This window comes from Sciurus carolinensis, chromosome 3 (genome assembly GCF_902686445.1).
Source record: "Sciurus carolinensis chromosome 3, mSciCar1.2, whole genome shotgun sequence".
In the NCBI taxonomy this organism is placed as follows: Eukaryota; Metazoa; Chordata; class Mammalia; order Rodentia; family Sciuridae; genus Sciurus; species Sciurus carolinensis.
In genome coordinates, this window is record NC_062215.1 from 162,352,563 (window position 1) to 162,372,034 (window position 19,472).

Genomic DNA, 19,472 nt, shown 5'->3' on the forward strand with positions numbered 1-19,472 from the left:
CTAATCCAATGAACTTCTATTCTTCCCCACCCCCCTCATTGTGGGTTAACATCCGCATATCAGAGAGAACATTTGGTCTTTGATTTTGGGGGGTTTGCTTATTTCACTTAGGATGATATTCTCATTTACTGGCAAATGTCATATTTTCTTTCTTATTTATGGCTGAGTAATATTCCATTGTGTATATGTACCACATTTTCTTTATATATTCCTCTGTTGAAGGGCACTAGGCTGGTTCGATGGCTTAGCTATTGTTGATACGTGCCTTCTAATCTATCAAGACAAACTTTATCTTTTTGGTGCTTTTTATTTGACCTGTGGGCAACAGTATTTTGCACATTATTATAGCTCTGCAGCATATTTTAAACATTAACAATAGAACAATGGCTTGCATTTATTGATTACTCATTGTATTCCAGAAAGTGAGTTAAGTGTTTCATATTATCTCATTTAATCCTAACAGGAAGTCTATGGGATAGGTATAATTATTTCTACATGGAGAAACAAAAATGTGAAGAGATCAACTTACTTTAAGAGAAATGCAAAGAAAAAAGTGCAGAGCAGTGTGTTCAGCATGCTGCCATTGGTACAAAAAGGAAGGGACAAAAATGCATGGCTTTTAAAAAATGGGCATAACATATATGGAAAAATACACAAGAAATGGATGGTATTGGTTAGTATTGGGAAAGGCATAGTAAGGCTGGGAGCCAGGGATGAGAGCAGAGCAGATTCAAGTTTGGGAGGCAATAAAGCTCAAACACTTGAGGACTTGCTTTCACAGGAAAAAATAACACAAAATTATAACTATAAAATTAGGTGCAGGACCTCGACTGGGTACATGCATCCAAGCAACTCTGAAGCCGCGCCCCTGCAGCTTCCTGCTTCACCTCTGTCTCCTGGGCAGACCTTTGTAAGAGTGTGGACTTTGAAGCATGTAAATGTATTCCCTATTCAAAAAATATAGTTTCTTAAATTAATATTTTTAAGGGTCATTTCTTCAATGGACAGTATAAAACAGCCCTTTAAAATGTTTCAAAAGGCAAATAACTGCGGGATTTGGGGGTACATGCCTGTAATTCCAGGTCTGGGGAGGCTGAGGCAGGAGGATCACAAGTTCAAAGCCAGCCCCAGCAACTTAGCAAGGCCCTAAGCAATTTAACTAGACCCTGTCTCAAAATTTTTTAAAAAGGTGGGGGGGCAGAGTGCTGGAATGTGGCTCAGCGGTTAAACGCCCCTGGGTTTAATCCCTGGTACAACGAAAAGCAAATAACTGAGTGTTTCCACTTGTCTACAAGCATGGAAGGGTGTGTCTAGAGCAAGCTGGAGGGGCCACTGGGAAGGAGTTCTGGAATTGTCCATTTAACGGAAGCAGGGCAATGGGAAGTGGGGATTTGCTTCCATAATCCAGAGGAGACTTGTGCTGGAAGTCTGAAAGGCTTTGAATATGGACTGGGTTACATATGATTTCTTTCACATATGGGGTTAAGAAAAAGCCAGTATGCTTTTCCAGAAGCTTACAAGAGAAATATAAAATAAAAACTAGAATAATATTGAGCTGATTGCTAAGAGGGGGCTGATTTCCTGGAAGCCAGTGCTAAGGACCAAGGAGGTGAGCAGCCGGGATGCTAATGCTTCTTCCCAAACGGAGCTGATGGCCGGTGGTTTTCTATTATTGCATCCAGGAGTAGGAGGCTCCTTACTGTAAGCTACCTAGAAAGCATTCAGGCTCTTAACTGCTCGATTAGGGTGCTTTACATTCGTGATGAATGGAATGGGTGTCTCTCCTTGAGTTAGTCGAGGTGCCTCCATCAAATGCAGATGTGAAGAGTTCTGCCGGCTGGGGAGAGTTGGCTCTGTGTCCTCACCACCCTGATGTGGGAACTGCAGCTCAGAGTCTGGCTCTGCAGGGCCCCCAGGTCGGGAGGGACATGAAATAGCCAGCAGCTCCCTCCATCTATCTCCCTCCCGTGGACACATCAAATCTGAACTTGTGGAGAATTTGGAGTGGACACTAAGAGAAATCTCCTGACAGTAAGAAATGCGAAATTCTGGAGGGAAGGAAAGGAGCTGCCTTTTCCTCAGATCCATAGAATCCCACTTCGGATGGGTATCTAGATGTCTAATTTAGCATGAATGCAGGATGCAGGCCCTAAGGCCTCTTAAAATATCTCCTATTCTTGAAATTCCTCAACAACTGAATGTCTTTTTGTTTGTTCCCGTCTTGCTTCATTTCGGTTAAGGGTAGATACCCCTTTCTTCTATTGAATATCATTCAGATATAAGGGGAGAAGGAAATCAGTGACCATAGAAATAAAAATCAAACAACTAAGGTTGCAAAAAGACTAGGAAAAGCAAATACAAAGTGTTTTGCTTGTACTCCCATTAAGAGCTGAACTCAAAACCAGGAGAAATTCAAAGCATATAGCAAACCACTGAAAATAAGCTTTGATTCCATGCTATGGGTAGACTGAATGGAGAGGAGCAGAGAAGGATAAAAAATAAATAAATGCAACATTAAATGGAAAAGAAAGCCACAGGAAGAGACAAAGCATAAGCATATAGAACCAAGAAGAGAGGAGCCCAAACAGGCTCAGGAGAGAAGAGGGAGAGGGAGGGACGCTAGCAAGCTTTCATGGAATATTATCTGCCCCCTTGTGGTTTTCAGGGACATTGCAGTTGGCCAATGACATCTAATCCAGTGTTAAATTCTCACATCTGTAGACAAATGGGGTATTACCACTTGGGCAATTTTTAATAGAATGAATAAAATTATATCAAGACAAAAGCTGGTGGCTGACCTCTGTCACAGGACCTAGAGAGCAGCATACTGTATCAGTGTAGAAACTAGGACATCTGAGATCCAGTGTAGGCTCCAATGTTAGCTATATCTTCGAACAAGCTACTTGACTTTCTTTTGCCTTCCTGTTTTCCTTTCATATTCATGAACAAACATAATTTTTATAAATTTTTTTCTGGTACTGGGGATTGAACTCGGGGCCCTCGGTCACGAAGCCACATCCCCAGCCCTATTTTGTGTTTTATTTAGAGAGAGGGTCTCACTGAGTTGCATAGGGCCTTGCTTTGTGGAAGCTGGCTTTGAACTCTCCAACCTCCTGTCTCGGCCTCTGGAATCACTGGGATTACAGGCATGCACTACGGTACCCTGCATGAATAAACATAATTTTTTGAATTCATATTTCTGTAAAGAAGCTGTCTAGTATATGAAAAAAAAGTAACAATCTAAAAGAAAGTTCCATGTACTACCTCAACTTTCTAAGGCAGGTTCATGTCCAGCACAGACAATGGGAAGGTCTGCGACAGTGTGTGTGGGACTCAGATGTTGGTGCTTTCCTAGGTGGAGATGTGGTGCTGGAGAATTCTTCTGCTACGGCTTGAATATAGTTTGTCCCTTCGAAAATTCGTGTTGAAATTAAATTCTCATTATGAGATATTAAGAGAGTTAATAATTATTAATATCAAAATAATATGATCATAATAATTAATATTCCCTCTTAAGAGGTGATGAGGGCCCTGCACCCATGATTAATGATTAATGAGATTAATGGATTAATGATGAGTAGGTTATGGGTTCTTGAGAGTGGGTCTGCTCTACAAGGCCATTTGGCATATGCTCCCGTCTCACCGGCTCTGTCCCAGGACTCTGCCAGCAAGGTCATCACCAGATGCAGCCCCTTGAACCTAGACCACAACTGTGAGTCCAGACAAACATCTTTTCTGCATAACTAACTCCGGCTGTGGTTTGTGTTGTTAGCAACAGAAAACAGATTAAGACTCCATCCAGACAGCCTCCCACCTGGCCATCAGTGCAGCCTTGGCTCTGCTCTCCGGGCTCCTGGTGACTCCCCCAGGGTCCTCCGGTTGGCCCCCTGCCTTCCTCCTTGCATTCTCCACTCCAGCAAGAGCAGCTTTCTGAGGCCACATCAGATCACACCATCCCGGTTAATTCCTTCAGGCGGCTTCCCACTGCTCCAAGCAAAAGCTAGACTTCTTTCTAGATTTGCAGGACCTGCAGCTTACCTGTCCTTCTCCTCCGCAGCCTCCCCTGCGGCTCTCCTGCTCGCACATGAGCCCAGCCATGCCAGCCTCTCAGCTTCCCAAACATGCCTGGCCTCGCTTGCTTGTGCAGTTATGCTGGCCTCTGCCTCTTGGGTCTGCTCGGCTAGGTCCTCCGTTCCCCGCCTGCCCTCGGGCCACCTTCCCTGAGCACTCTGAAGTAGCTCCCTCTGCAGTCCCTACTTGGGCCCTCTGCTTAGGTCCTGCACACCACTGTCACTTATCTGTTGCCTCCCCCTCCTTGTCCTTTTTTCGGGTCTGCCTTCTCAACTATACTGAATTCTACGAAGAAAGAGTGACAATTGGGGTTTTTTGGTGTGTGTGTGTGTGTGTTTTTTTTCTTTTTTTGTTTTGTTGTTGTTGTTGTTGTTGTTGTTTGTTTGGCTACTGGAGATTGAACCCAGCGCACTTTGTCACTGAACCACATCCCCAGCGCTTTATATTTATTTATTTTTTCGTATTTTGAGACTGGGTCTCGCTAAATTGCTCAGGGCCTTGAACTTGTGCTCCTCCTGCCTCGGCCTCTCAAGTTACATTAAGTGAGTAGATGAATGAATGGATGCATGAAGTGAAGTTTACAATATTGAAGGAACCCAAAAAGTGACACTTGGCAAGTCTAAGAACACTGGAACAGGGTGCAGAGGGGCTTGTAATTTGGCAAAGGCTGTACAAAGTGGTGAAAATGTGCCGGATTTGAGAGGGAGACTTGTGAAATAATCACAGTCACGAAACCCAAACAGTCAGAGGAATCAAGACGCTCGGGGACCCTGACACCAGACGATATTCTAGTGCGGCTCTGTCGTCGCACCACATTGAGAACGGGGGCGGGGCGCAGACAGGAGGAGGGAGGGGAACTGAACTGTCAGACCCTAAGCAATTAAGTCCATCAGGACGGAACACCCGCTAAGGAAGGTGAATTTCTTGGCTTATAAACCACATGGCTCCTCTGTGCTTTGGATATGCAAATGACGTTGCTGACAGGCGGCGAGGAAGGAGGGAACTGCCTCCTTCTCCCCCCAAAGCCGCGCATCTGCTGGCAGCCGCGTCACCGCGCTCCAGGTGTAATTAGCTGGGAGACGGCGTGCCCTTGAGATGGCTGTCAAAAACTCCCTTCCCAAAGGCTGTTACCCCTCTAGGGAATCAGCAAAGGAGGAAGGGGGAAGCCCAGCCCTCACATCGCCCGCAGGGAAGCCCCAGAGGGAGGTGTCATCTGTTGGAGGAGCCCAGACACAGGCTGTCAGGCAAGGGCAGGCAAGTCTGGACCTTTAATTACGGACTAGAAAGAGCCCTACTAGGAGACTGGGGTTCCTCTTTCCTGCCTGGCCTCTGCTTGGTCTGGTAAATCAGAGGCCCAACTAACCTCTCCGGGCTCGTTTGTTTACCTCTACAGGGAGATTAACACTCTTTAAGGTCCCTCCGAATTTTACTTTATGGATCAAGAAAAGAAAACTAGAAAGATCTCTGGAAATGTATCAGCAACACTGCTGTTATACTTTGTGGGCCTCAGAGTATACAAGGTGGAGAATTCAGAGTCATAGACAGGAAAGAATATGTCTTAGACACAGCACTTGTTCTCCAGGGACCTAGAGTCCCAGATAACCCCAAGATGATGCTGTGGAGTCCTGAGTTGAACCTGAGAATGACAAAGTCACACCACTTGGGGTCCTTTCAAAATCATTGCCATTTTGTGCCTGTAGTTTCATAGCAAAATTTCAGCAGGCTGTTGGAAGGAAGGGAAGCAGGGGCACTCTGACCTGAGAGGCAGAGGTGTTGCCGCACAACTGGAATCCCAACCTCTTGGGAGGCTGAGACAGGAGGATTGCAAGTTCAAGGCCAGCCTCAGCAATTTAGCAAGGCCCCAAGCAACTTAGTGAAACCCAGTCTCGAAATAAAAAAGGCTGAGGATATAGCTCAGTGGTAAATTGCCCCAGTGACCCCAGTATCCCCTCCCCACAAAAAGAGGTAGAAGCCAGTGATCTTTGGATGTAAGTAACAGACTTTGGTTAGTTATGCTCCTCCTTCTCCCTCCAAAATTAAGAATTCACTGTAAGGCTAAAAGTAGTTCACAAGAATAGCAGAATCAGGGCTCAGGAATGACAGGGCCAGGGGAACTCTGGTGGCAGGAACCAAGGAATAGTTCCCATTCCAAGTCATCCTGGCTGCAGCAGCACAATTGTTGGCTTCTGCCCCTCTTGTCACATCATCTCTAAGACCGAACTCCGGAAAGAGAGTCTAGTTCTTTCCACTTGATTCCTGCACTCCCTGCTTTGCCAGAGGGTCAGGCCCCTGGATTAACACTCTCCAAAGACTGTCTAAAATGGGGAGGGATAGTTACCCCAAAGAAAGATTAAAAAAAAAAAAAAAAAAAAAGATGCCCTTCTCCCTAAGCAGCTGGCGTTGGTGGAATCATGTCATTTCTCTGGGGTGGCATCCGGACTTCCATTGTCATTTGGCCACAGTGTACCCTCCCCAAGGGCCTTCTGCTGGGGACTGGCAAATACAGGCTGAAGAACCAACCACCTGTGCTCTGCCTGAAGGAAGCCCAGGATCAAGCTTGCTGAAGGCTGGAGGCTGCTGCTGTGAGCTGAATCGTCCTCCCCAAATTCATAGGTTCAAAGTCAAGGCCTCAATGTGACTGTATGTGGAGGCAGGGCCTACGGGGAGGTAGTTAGGTAAAATGAGGTCATAAGGGTGGGGCTCTGACATGACAGCATTAGTTTTCATAGGAAGAGACATCAGAGGGTGTGCTTTCTCCCCTCTCTTTCCCTCTCTCTTCTCCCTCCCTCCCTCCCTCTCTCTCTCCTGCCCTCCTGCAAAGTGAAGATACATCCAGGAAAAGAGTCTTACCAGAAACAAAATCTGACCTTGGACTTCCCTGCTCCCAGAAGATAAATTTCTGTTGATTAAGCTGCCTGGTCTATGGTATTTTGTTACAGCAACCTGAGCTAACACAGGTGCCATAGGAACCAGCAGGTGATCTGGGTTAATTCCCTTACTTATGAAACCAGGCCATAAAAAGCCCTGTAGGTTGGGGGTGTGGTTCAGTGGTAGAGCCCTTGCCTAGTATGTGTGAGGCCCAGAACCACGGAAAACTAAATAATTTTTTAAAAATAATAAATCCCTTCTAGCTTTAAAATTCAATGTACCCACATATCTGTGAATCATCTGTCAACGCATATGTGTTTGCTGCACAGCTTAATCCAGAGCCACTCACAGTAGGAATGGACTGCTTTTACGAATGCAGATAAAACACAGAACACCCAGTTAAATCTGAATTTCAGATGAACAATGAATCCTTTTTTAGTATACATATGTCCTGTGCGAAATGTGGGACAAATATTTGGGACATTTGCTAAATCTGGCAATTCTAGCTATTTGACTTCTATTCTCCAAATACTGTAACCCGAGGAAGGGACAGAACTGAACTTGACTTATCTCTAGATTCTCTTACAATAGTGTCTGCTACATTTTCAGGTTTACGAATTGAACATAATTGGATTTCTTTTTTTAAAGAGAGGAAAATAACTTTCTATTTTGCCAGAAAAGTGTGCTTATACAACTATTAGCACTTTGCTAAAGAAAAACCAGTTGAACATTAAAAACTAGAAAACTCTATAAGATTTTACATTTAATGATAAAAATTTAGCTTCATAAAAGACTTTGTGTGTGATGCTGGGGAACGGAACTCAAGACCCCACACATGCTAGGCAAGTGCTCCACCACTGAGCTATGACCACAGATGACTTCTTGACTCTTTTGCTTTAGCTGCCAGGAAACTCAGAGGTAAACTGGAACTCAATATACAACTGTAAATTATCTTTTTGATGGGTGGAATACTAGGGATTGAACCCAAGGGTGCTTAACCACTCAGCCACATCCTCAGCCTTTTTATTTTATTATTATTATTGTTTATTTTGAGACAGGGTCTTGCTAAGTTGTTTAGGGTCTTGCTAAGTTTCTGAGGCTGGCCTCCAACTTACAATCCTCCTGCCTTGGCCTACCAAGTCACTAGAATTATAAGAGTACACCACCACGCCCATCTCATTATAAATTATCTTAAGAATTTCTGAAGTATAGAAAAATTTTTTTAAAAAGAAAATAGTATTACCTCAACCAGTGAAGCTGTTAATAGAGCAAAAAATGTGGGTATTTGAGTGGGGTCTTATTACTTTCTGAAGATGACTTTTATACTGAAATTTTTTTTGTTTTTTGATGATGGGGGTTGAACCCAGGGCATTGTGCATGCAAGACAAGCACTCTACCAACTGAGCTATATACCCAGCCCCTGAATTCTTAAAGGTAGAAATGTAATCACAGTTTTAGTTCAATCCCAGACTTACCAAATTGGATTTCTGGGGGTAAGATCCTTGAATTTATAGAAATTCTAGCATCCAAGATTAGGATCCACTGATCCTCATGTCCTTTTAGAATGCACCAAAGGGCATATTTTATAGGTGAGACAACTGAGGCCCAGGAGAATGAACGAACTGTCCTGTGGGTCAGTGGCAGGCATGGCTGCAATGCACAGCACTGTTTTCTTAGCAAATGAACTGATTCTGTTGGGGCAGGAAGGGCAGTGGCAGGAACTCATGGTTTAGTTTCTATTCACATTGTATAGCAGGAAATGGGTGATGGATGTGGAGAAGGGAAAGATCTAAGATTATCTTGAAAAATAGCAACATCCCTTTCCCATGGATTCTGGGATTTCACAGTTCACTAAGCATTTCCCCCCATATTACCTCGCTTCAAATCCAACTCTAATAATGAGATTTAACAGGTGGTATTATTTTCTATGTTTTTTTTTTTTTTTCCACCTAGTACAGGGGCTTGAACCCAAGGGTGCTTTACCACTGAGTCACATCCCAGTACTGAGTCACTGGATTACAGGAATGCCACTGCACCTTGCTTGTTTTATACCTTTTCAAATAAGAAAATGAAAGCATAGTCACTGTGGTTCCAAAACCAATGAAAGAGAGTTGAGAGCCAGGTACAGTGGTGCACACCTGTAATCCCAGTGACTTGAGAGGCTGAGGCAGGAGAATTACAAGTTTACAAAATCAAGGCCAGCCTCAGCAACTTAGCAAGACCTTGAGCAACTTAGTGAGACCCTGTCTCAAAATAAAAATTAAAAAGTGCTGAGGTTATGGCTCAGTGGTTAAAAAAAAAAGGAAAACTGAAATTTGAATGCTTTCTCCTCCAGAACCGTAGGATAGGCCAATGTCTTTGCCACTTAAAAAATGATTTGTTGTTTCAAGTCACACAAATTCTACATGATTATCAAAGAAAATTCAAATAATTCAGAAAAATATAGTTTAAAAGGTTGCATCCCACACTACCCTGTTTCTGAATAGCTTGATGAGCTTTTGAGTTTCCTTTCCCAGGCTTTTTTTTTTTTTTAATGTTTACATGCATTTATAGAGGACTTCTTTTCTACTTTTCTTTTTTTAATGGATCAAACTGCATACATTGCTGTGCTTCCCTTTTTAAAATATGTCTTGACTATTTTTCAAATCTTTAAGTAGAGATTTATTTCTTTGTTTTAAATTATCCATGTCTGAAAACAGAATCAAAGCAATTTTTACAGGTGTATAAATGATAGAGGAATAAAACACCATCAATATATAGTAATGGAGTTGATTGCAGAAGGAAAAGGTGCTTGTGCTCAGAAATGAGGTAAACTAACTTTAATGTGTCCAATAAAAGCAGGGGCTTCAGAATCAGAATCACAAAATAGCCTAATAAGGCTTTGAGATAGTTTCGGAATAGCTCTGGTTCCATTTTCCCTATCTGTAAAATGGGGATGACAATAATCTGTGTTCCATAAATTGAAGTATGGATTTAATGAGATAATCCAAATTAATGTTCAACACAATGACTGATGATAACAATGACAACAACCATGACAATGATAATGACGATGCTAATTCTCCTTTGGTCCAGGAAGGGCTGGAGCAGCGGATGGAATTTAAATTGCTAAGATTGCAATACTAGGAATAGATGTTCCGAGAGATACTTTTGTTAAGAGCTACCGAATCAGTTTGGTTGTCTGGGATGCCTTCTGAAAACAGCTCTAACAGCGAAACTCCTGCTTTGGAAACCTCAACATCCTAAGTTTTCAGGATTCTGAGCTACTTAACCTTTCGAGGAACTAAGAACTACAACTCCCAGGGTGCACCACTCAGGCCCAGCCCCCGACGCTGCGATTCTTCTTCTTGCTAGGCTCCTGGATGAACTACAAATCCCAGAAGGCCATGCAGCACCCGTCTTATCATTCTCACTATCTGAGACGGAACTGCAGCCGCATTGCCCTCTGGGAAGAGTAGTTCGGTCGTAACCAAGTCCGCCGGGCCTGGGTGCTGTAATAAGGCGGCAGGACTGGCAGTGCTTGAGTTCCAGTTCCCCTAACCGTCCAGCCAGAGAGTAAACTGGCTGGGGAGGGCTCTGGAGACGCGCTTGGGCCTCGGGTTCCGCTGCGAAGACGGAGCGTTCTAGGCCTCACCAGGTGAGAGGGTGCACCGGGAAGAAAGCGACGGAGGCGGACGAGACCAAATGTCAGCCTGGAGGAGGGAACGGACCAAGGGCAAGGGAGAATCCAATTGGAAAAATAGGGCGGGGTGGGAGGCGCACCTAGGCCGAGACTCCGGCCAAGGGAGGCAGAGGGGCTATGTGGTGGTATGGCTTTATGAATCGGGGCTGCTCGGTGGCATCTCATCCCAGGGCCTCACCTCTCGGGACCAAGGGAGGCAATTGACTCATCAGGCCTTGGACCTGGGGAGTTCGGAAGTGAGGAGAGCCCCTGGTTGGAAAGTTAGGCAGGGGGCTGTTACCCAGGAAGACAGCTGCTGTGCACAGGGAACAAAGTCTTTTCCTAATCCTTCCTAAATTTTTGGTGAAGGAGGTGTAACGTCTCAGAGGGTCGATGTTTTGGGGGGTCCTGGCTAAAGGGAGCCACAGCAGTGAAGGAAACCTTTGAGCCCTCCAGCTCCTCTCATAGGCCTAACTGTGCTACCGAAGTACTCCCGACTTGGTTTGAGCACTGCATGGCTTTACGCTGGCGGAAGCTTAGTCTGAACTGAGCAGAGAAATTGGTGTCCAGCTCCTTGGTTCTAGGATATTGTAAAACTGCCCAGTAGGAAAATCTGGAGTGTAAACTCAGAGTGTAAATTACCAACGATCCTCCTTGATAATAAATGCCTATATCTCTGGAGTGTGTCATGGAAATAGAACTGTACTGTACCCTGAATTAGCAGTGGGTTACTGCTAGTGAGATTACTGTTGGATTTTCCTTTTTTCTTTGTCTTTATGTGGCATCTGGATTTTGTAAAATGAGCATTACTTTTTTTTTCTCATTTTTCTGAGTCACTGGGCTTTTACATTTTGGAAGTCAGATACTAACACCAGTGGCTCTGTCTTGCACTCGGCCACATACAAATTGATACCAGGGATAAGAGAATTGAATGCAAAGAGGAAGTTAGTGTGTGATCTATGTGAGACTAATGCTCTTTTCCTTCTTCCAGGCTGAAAAGAGACTAGTAGCAAGTGTCACACCATGGTATGTGGTTGTTTGGTCTATTTCAGTCAAATCCATTATCCTTTCTAGTTTAAAATGTCACCTTTCTCATTATCTGATGGATTTAGATTACACAGAAGAACTTTCTTCAGATCTGATAACTCACTGGCTGGGAATGGGAATGAGAAAAATACTGCAATTGAAATACCTTTTTAGCTTTGAGCTTGCTTTGTCTTCAGGATCATTACATTTGCATATACTACCTACTACCTGTGTGTGTGTGTGTGTGTGTGTGTGCGTGTGCGCGCGCGCGCTTTTTTAAAATTACGAAACTGTAATATACACTTTAGTTGTGCTTCTTATGCATTTCCTGAGACAAAATCTTGTTAAAATAAAGGTTAGGAGTATAGCATACTTAAGTGTTTATTTCAATCCTTTTCTTTCACAGCTTTTGCCAATTTTCCAATTGAAGCTCAACGTTCCTTCATAAGCATTTCCCTGTTAAAATGTCCTTGACCCTTACAGAGGAGCAGAGAAAAAAAATTGAAGAGAATCGACAAAAGGCTCTGGCCCGCAGAGCTGAGAAGTTAATAGCAGAACAGCCTCCAAGCACAGCAGTGAGCTCCTCTCTTGCTACCAACCCTTCCCAGTCCAAGCAAGGCTATTCCCAGAATCTCCCAAAAGAGCCTTCTAAGCCAGTAAGCCATGGTGTCATTTTCAAGCAACAGAATCTCAGCAGTTCATCTCAGGGTGACCAAAGACCTCATAATTCCCAGCATTTGCAGCTCAGCACACCAGAGCAGCCTAAGGGGACATGGAAGAACCAAGAAGGGATGTCCACAGCCTGCCCAAGCTACAGCCCACCAAATCAAAAAACTCCTGCTGAACTCTCTCCACCTTTGGCACAAAGCCCTCCAAATGTCCCTAACCAACTCCTCTTGGGCTGTAAGTTAGGTCCAGGTCACCCTCAGACTGCACATAAGATTGAATCAACACCCCTTGCTAACTCAGCTCATGAACCTTTGGTTGAAGCAAAGAGGTCCCAGGAGACACCAGCTTCCTCCTCTGGACAGCCTCCCTGGGATCCTAAATTAGAGGCTAAGGCAGTGAAACCTTCCACCTCGAGGCAGAACATTCCTAACATCCATTATGGCTCAGGGGGTGTGACACCCAGAACAGAAGGAAGATTCCAACAGAAATTGGGGACCTCACTCCAAAAAACAGTAAGCTCCACAAAGGGAAAGTGCATAAGGAATGGAGATCGTTTCCGGGTACAGATTGGCTATAATGAGAAGCTCCTCGCAGTGTTTAAGCGTCTGCCCAGCAGAAGTTATGGTAATGAGGCTTTTGTTCTGCAGATGTTTTTTCTATTTTTGGAGTCTCTTCTAATCTAACAGTTTCTCATAAATATTAAGAGTGCATTGGCACATTCCGTCCATCCAGTTATTAAAACTTGTTCTATTTTTGCTATTGTTTCCCTGTATAATAGACATTGCCTCAAACAGCTGCCAAACTTAGGAGCTACTGCATGGCCATAGGGAGAACAGCTGAATATTTACCAAGAAGCCAGTTTCTTTGCCAGGTGTTTTGCATGGATTGCAGGATTTAAGCCTAAAACCATTTGTTTCAAATATGTAAATCCTCCACCCCCCATTTAAAAAGCGATGGCACGGCTAGGTTGATTGATGTGGAGGGGAGAGCCGGGTTGTGGCTCTCTTGCCCATATCTGAGAGTGACTGGTCTTCGTGTTGCTTGGCCTGACTTACACTAGGATGCAGAGGAACTGAGTTCTCATCCTCACTGCCCTCAGCCTTCTTAAGTAAGGCCCAAACTTCCCACGTCCTGATTTGAAACAAAATAATTACCTTTATTTGCTACTTCTGCAGAGATTTTGTGAATCAGTAGGGGCTTGCAGCTCAACTATTTTGATCTTGGCATTTGTTTAGAAAACAAGCTTATTGAGTGCTCAAGTGCAAATTAAAATAAGAATCATCAGCCTTCTGTTTTATTTCAGATGCTGCCACCAAGACGTGGGACTTCAGCATGTCCGACTACAATGCCTTGAGTAAGTGAGTATGTCATTGTCCCCGGTGGGCGGAGATCCCTGCATCAGAAGGTCTAGCTCATGGTGTGCACCTCCCCATTCTCCTTCCCACTATGGCCAACCTAAGAAGGTGGCTCCTTGGGCAAAGTTCATTGTTCATATTAATAAGAACTAACTTTTTTTTTTTTTTTTTTGGTACTGAGGATGGGCACTTTACCTTGGAGCTACATCCCCAGTCCCTTTTTTATTTTATTTGGAGGCAGATTCTCATTAAGTTCCTGAGACTGGCCTCAAGCTTGTGCCCCTCCTGCCTCAGCCTCCCAACTCACTGGAATTATAGGTGTGGGCCACCACACTCAGCTAAGAGCTATTATTTAATGGTACCTTCTATGCATTGGGCTGTTCTAAGTCCTAAGTTATGCTAACTCCTTATAGCAACCATTTTACAGATAAGAAAACGGTTCCAGAAAGGATGAGCAACTAATACAGGGTCACACAGTTAACAAGTTTCCTCTGGGATTCATACCATAGAGTGCATGTTTCCACTGGACAGTGCCAGCGCCAGCAGTTACAGGCAGCTGTACAGCGTCCTGCTTCTGGAAAGATCACAGTTCAGCACACAGCCCCAGATCCTCTGTGGCCAGAAGGCTGGAGAGTGCTGAGAGGGGTTGCCTTGGCCAGAGCCAGCAGACGCCGTGTCTGCTTGTTATCAACCTCTGGATTCACCTCTCTCTTTGGAGCTTTTGTTGACTATATTATGTAAAAGTTTTTGTCCCCTCTTCCTGGTGCCTGCAGCCTACTCCTGTCCACAAAACAGCCCCAGGTCCTTTCATCTCCCATTTTACTCATCCCTCCTAGTAGCATTTCTATACTTACCCTTCCCCTGCCCAGCTCAAAAAAGGGAAAGGTAGGATACATGCTCAGATCACTTCTGTGTCCATTTGGGGCATGAGGCAGAACTCTTTGAGGTCAGCAGTACAGTTTCTGGGAGTTGATAGGACAGCCCCTGCAGAATTTCCTGGTTCTCTCCTTGGCCTTGGCCTCTTGAAATGCATGTTTTGGTAGTCTCTGGAGCATTAGTTTTCTAGGGCTGTCTTAACACAGATAGAATAGGGGTAGGGATGGAGGGCTTACACCTAGAAGTATATTTCCTCACAATCTGGGAGAAAAGAGGTCTGAGATCAAGGTGTGTGCAGAATTGATTTCTTCAGGGGCCTCTCTTTGACTTGCAGATGGACAGCTTCTCTCTGTGTCCTCCCATGGCCAAATCTCTGGGGTCTTTCTTCTTATGAGGACACCAGTCATACTGGATCAGGGCCCTCCCTGATGACCTCATATAACTTTAAAAGCTCTATCTCACAGTCTTATTCTGAGATACTTGGAGTTAGGAACCCAGCATAAATTTTGGAGGGACATAATTCAGCCCATGACGTGGCTGGTAGGAAGCCCACTTTTTAATCTATTTGTACCATGTTGGAAGGAGAGTCACTGATCTGGGCTAAGATTGTTGGTCTTGCCAGTTGTGCAGTAATCCCAGTGATTCAGGAAACTGAGACAGGAGGATCACAAGTTCGGGGCCAGCCTTAGCAACTAGTAAGGCTCTCAGCAACTTAGTGAGACCCTGTCACAAAATTGAAAATTTTAAAAAAGGGGCTGGTACAAAAAAAAAAAAAAAAAAAAAGATTGCTGGTCTTGACATCTGGTATTTTCATAGTTGCTCTTTTGAAACCTGTGATTTCCGCTGCATCAGTTTTTGTTTATTTTGTTGTCTTTTTGCTTCTATTTTCTGACCACAATGCTTGGTGAGAGATGACTCTGCTTTTGCAAATTCATTTAGATTTTCTGTGTGGAATGATTGCTTTTGGTGTTGATGCTCATATTTTTGTTTTGTTTTTGCAGCACTGGGGATTGAACCCAGGGAAGCTCTACCGTGGAGCCACATCCCCAGTCCTTTTTGTTTTTTATTTTGTGCTAGGGTCTTGTTAAGTTGCTGAGACTGTCCTTGAACCTGTAATCCTCCTGCCTCTGCCTCTGGAATCATATTGTATTTTTTGAAAACAGTGTTTATTGGGTCCAAAATTCACTATGTAACTTTTAGGTGAAGTTTCCTGAATTATTTGGCTTTTCTGCCTTGAAATCTCCTGCAACAATTTTGGAGTTGTGAATTTGTCCTTGTATGTCTAATTTTCCTAAAGGTTCATGGTTGTTCTGTCATTTCAATAACTATACATTGTGTGTGTGTGTGTGTGTATTTTTCCCCCCTGGACGAGGGATCAAACCCTGGTCCTTGCACAGGCTAGGCCAGTGTTCTACCACAGAGCTACATCCCCAGCCCAGAGTTCGCTTTTTTAACCCTACCACACACCCATTGTAGAATAGAAAGATAGAGCATTAACACACAGAGAAGAAAAACTGGGCCTTGTAATCTCCCCACTCAGCCACTATTAACATTTTGGTTTTGTTCCTTCCAGCCTTTTATTATGGATTAAAAGAAATAATTACATTTATATGTAATTTTTATCTTGCCTTTTGATTTACTATTTTAGCATAAGCCTTTTTATTTTTTATTTATTTCAGTATAAGCCTTTTTATTTTTAATTTATTTATTTATTTTGGTACCAGGAATTGAACCCAAGGGTGCTTAATCACTGAGCCACATCCCCACCCCTTTTAATTTAATTTAATTTTTATTTTTTATATTTTTATTTTGAGAAAAGGGCTCACTAAGTTGTTTGGAGCCTTGCTGCATTATTTTAATTAATGTTAGCAGTTAATTGTGAGTGATGTAAATGCAGGTGCCTTTACAATAATGTGCCCTTGTGACCTTCAGAAAATGATTTCATAAGCCAGGCGGGGTGGTGCATGCCTGTAATCTCAGTGGCTCTGGAGGCTGAGGCAGGATGATCACTAGTTCATAGCTAGCCTCAGCAACTTAGAGAGGCCCTAAGCAACTTAGAGAGACCCTGTCTCTAAATAAAATATAAAAAGGACTGGGGTTGAGTGCCCCTGGTTCAATCCCTGGTACCAAAAAATAAAAACTACAACAACAAAATGATTTTATATTATTGATCCTAATAGTGTTTTTTCAACTTTTTCGTGTTTTCCAAAATTTCTAAAAAAATTACTTACTGCTTAGTATTCAGTTGTATGAATGTGCCGTAGGTTATTTGAATCATTTTCTTACTGTTTAATTTGCTCCCATTTCCCCCAGTCTTCCAGCTATGAGGAGCACCTCTGTGCACAAGAATATGTCTGTGTTTTCAGTTGCTACTTGGCATAGATTCCCAGAAGTTGGATCATTATGATCACTTTTTAGAGCTCAAGTGTAACTGCCAAGTTTTCCCCAAAGGTTTTATTCCCAACTAGCAGATGTCTGATTGTTTTTTCTGCAACTTTGATAAATAAAAAACAACTTCTTGTATTTCCTAGTATTTGTGGAGTTGGGCATTTCTTCAAATGTTTCCTGCCATTTTTCCTGCTTTATTGAGTTGGTTACATTTATATCCTTTTATTTCATGGCCTTACTATTTTTCTAAGTGTGAGCTTGGTTCCTGTTTCTTGGAAGTGTCTTTCCTCGGTTGTCTTGCCTTTCGGTGCAGTTTGTTTCTGTCAGTTTGGTTGTATGCAGGCAGATCCACAAAATGCAGCAGTGGTACATGAAATTATGTTCTGAACCATGTGTTCTGTCAGTGACAGAGCAGTGACCTGGGAATAGGGTTAAATCGGCGATTTGTGCTGTGTTGACTTCAGTGGCTTCTCCAATACTATGTCAGAAATTACCCAAGGTTACTCATCAGTGAACTGCTTCCCCTTGTTCATTTCTGAATTCTATATTTTTTAATTTAAAAAACTTGATTAGAAGAATTATATTCTGTGTGTGTGTGTGTGTGTGTGTGTGTGTGTGTGTGTGTGTGCGTGTGTGTATTTATTCTAAGAGGGGTCCTGCTGCATTGCCTGGTTTGGCCTCAATCTCCTGGGTTCAAGAGATCCTTTTGCCTTTGCTTACCACATAGCTGGGACTATGGGTGTGCATCATGCAACTGTCACTTTCAATAAGTATGGAAATTCCTAAAGCCCCAATTAAAGGACCCTGGCAAACCTTCCTAATCTAACAGTATCTCTTCTCATCTCTCTGCTGCATACCCTGTCCCTAACTACTTCTCTCTTCCTTTGCTTGCCCTGTCACCCTAGGCCACATGAAAGTTGCCCAGAATTGTCCATCTTGTCACTTCTGTCTTTTTCTTCTTCCACAGTGAAAGCTGCTCAGTGCCTCCCCACAGTCACCCTGGAGCCATTGGAAGGGGTCAGTGGCAGCAGTGGGGGACAGGCCAGCCTTCCTTCAGCTCCATCCCTTGCCTTTGTCAAAGGGAGATGCATGCTCATCTCCCGGACCCGCTTCGAGGTAGACGTCAGCTATTCAGAGGACCTGATCGCGGTATTTAAACAGATGGATTCCAGGAAATACGGCAAGTAATTGGTCTCCATGTTATTCCTAGGATATAGGGTGGTCTGTGATCCCAGCAAAGTGTCTCCATTTTTATTAAAAAATTACTTTTTTTCTTTTTTTGGTGCTAGAGTTTGAACCCAAAGGTGCTTTACCACTGAGCCATATCGCCAGCCCTTTTTATTTTTTAAATTTGAGACAGGGTCTTTCTGAGTCACTTAGGGCCTTGCTGAGTTTCTGAGGCTGACCTCAAACTTGCCATCCTCCTGCCTCAACCTCCCAAGTTGCTGGGATTACAGGTGTGTTCCAGTGCACTGAGCTCAAAAATGACTTTCTTGATAGAGCCTTCCTATTCTGCCTCTGTCACTATAAAGATGATACTTCACTTGTTCCAGATGGTGAACACATAGTGGGGACTGTTTTATTCTTAAGGTCTCCTGAGAGAAAACTCACCAATTTTCCCCAGTCACCTGGTCCGTGCCATCTTCGTAGAAATAGGTAAATTCCTGTTTAAGCCATTAAAAAGCATGTATTTCCATTTTAGCCTTAGCTGAGCACAAAAACAGTGGTTGCCCTTAAGACTATGCCTTTCCGTAGATAATGACAGTGGTTTGCAAACCTGAGCATTCATGGTAACCACCTGTACTATTTGTTAAAATATGGCTTGTTGGACCCACATTTCTGATTCTGTAGCTCTAGAGCAGGGAAAAGAAAAAGGAATATTTCCAACAAGTTCCCTGGTGCTGCTACTGGTCAGGGGCCCACAGTGCCTTTGTCTGCAAACGCTGCTGGGTCTGCACTCTGGCTGCTCATGAGCTTCTCTGGGCTGCTTCAGAAACACTGGTGCTTCCTTCACACCCAGAGATGCTGATTTAATTGTTCTGAGTTGGGGTCTAGGCCTTGGTGTTTTTAAAAATCTTCAAGCAAACCTAATAATCAGACCAGACTGAAAACCACAGGCCAAAGCAGAGAACTTTTGCTTTATTTTTTGTGACGTTCTTCAAAAGCTGCCCATTCAGAATAGGTCAGGGGCAACTTTGGAATCTGGACTCCTGGGGCTCATCTTGAGTTTCATCCTCAGCCCAGCCCATAGTGTTTTTAAAAAAAGATTTGAATTTTATAGATTAATGTTCTCCCATTCTTGGGAGGGTTCTAGTCTTTTCTTAGGCTAGTAGAAAGCAAACCCTGGAAACGTGCCTGTGAGGTCCACATTCAGAGAAGGTCACAGAAGATACCACTGTGGAATCTCTGCTCTTAAGAGCTTAGATCAGAACCTGGGCTCCAGGGAGCCCATGGTGCCTACCAGGTTTTAGCTGAGGAGCCTGGCTGCTCAGCAGGGCATAGGTCTGGGGGTGCCAAGCCCTGTCAGGTCATGAAGTGAGCTGCTCACGTGAGACCTG

At 43.7% G+C, this 19,472-nt stretch overlaps 1 protein-coding gene across 4 annotated transcripts in view; it reads left to right on the forward strand.

Annotated features, from left to right (window-relative positions):
- Positions 1-10,407: 10,407 nt before the first annotated feature.
- Positions 10,408-19,472, forward strand: part of Smarcal1 (SWI/SNF related, matrix associated, actin dependent regulator of chromatin, subfamily a like 1) — a 66,939-nt gene continuing 57,874 nt past the window's right edge. For 2 of the 4 annotated variants that reach the window (XR_007107699.1, XM_047544655.1), the window contains exons 1-5: positions 10,408-10,576; positions 11,592-11,626; positions 12,033-12,919; positions 13,599-13,649; positions 17,882-18,094. Coding sequence is in view for 3 of the 4 variants with exons in the window: in XM_047544655.1 (XP_047400611.1) it covers positions 12,091-12,919; positions 13,599-13,649; positions 17,882-18,094 (1,093 nt within the window). In the remaining variant the exon portion in view is untranslated. Of the gene's footprint in view, positions 10,577-10,730; positions 10,858-11,591; positions 11,627-12,032; positions 12,920-13,598; positions 13,650-17,881; positions 18,095-19,472 lie in introns of those variants that run through there. The other 2 variants (XM_047544656.1, XM_047544658.1) reach the window with 2 other exon arrangements.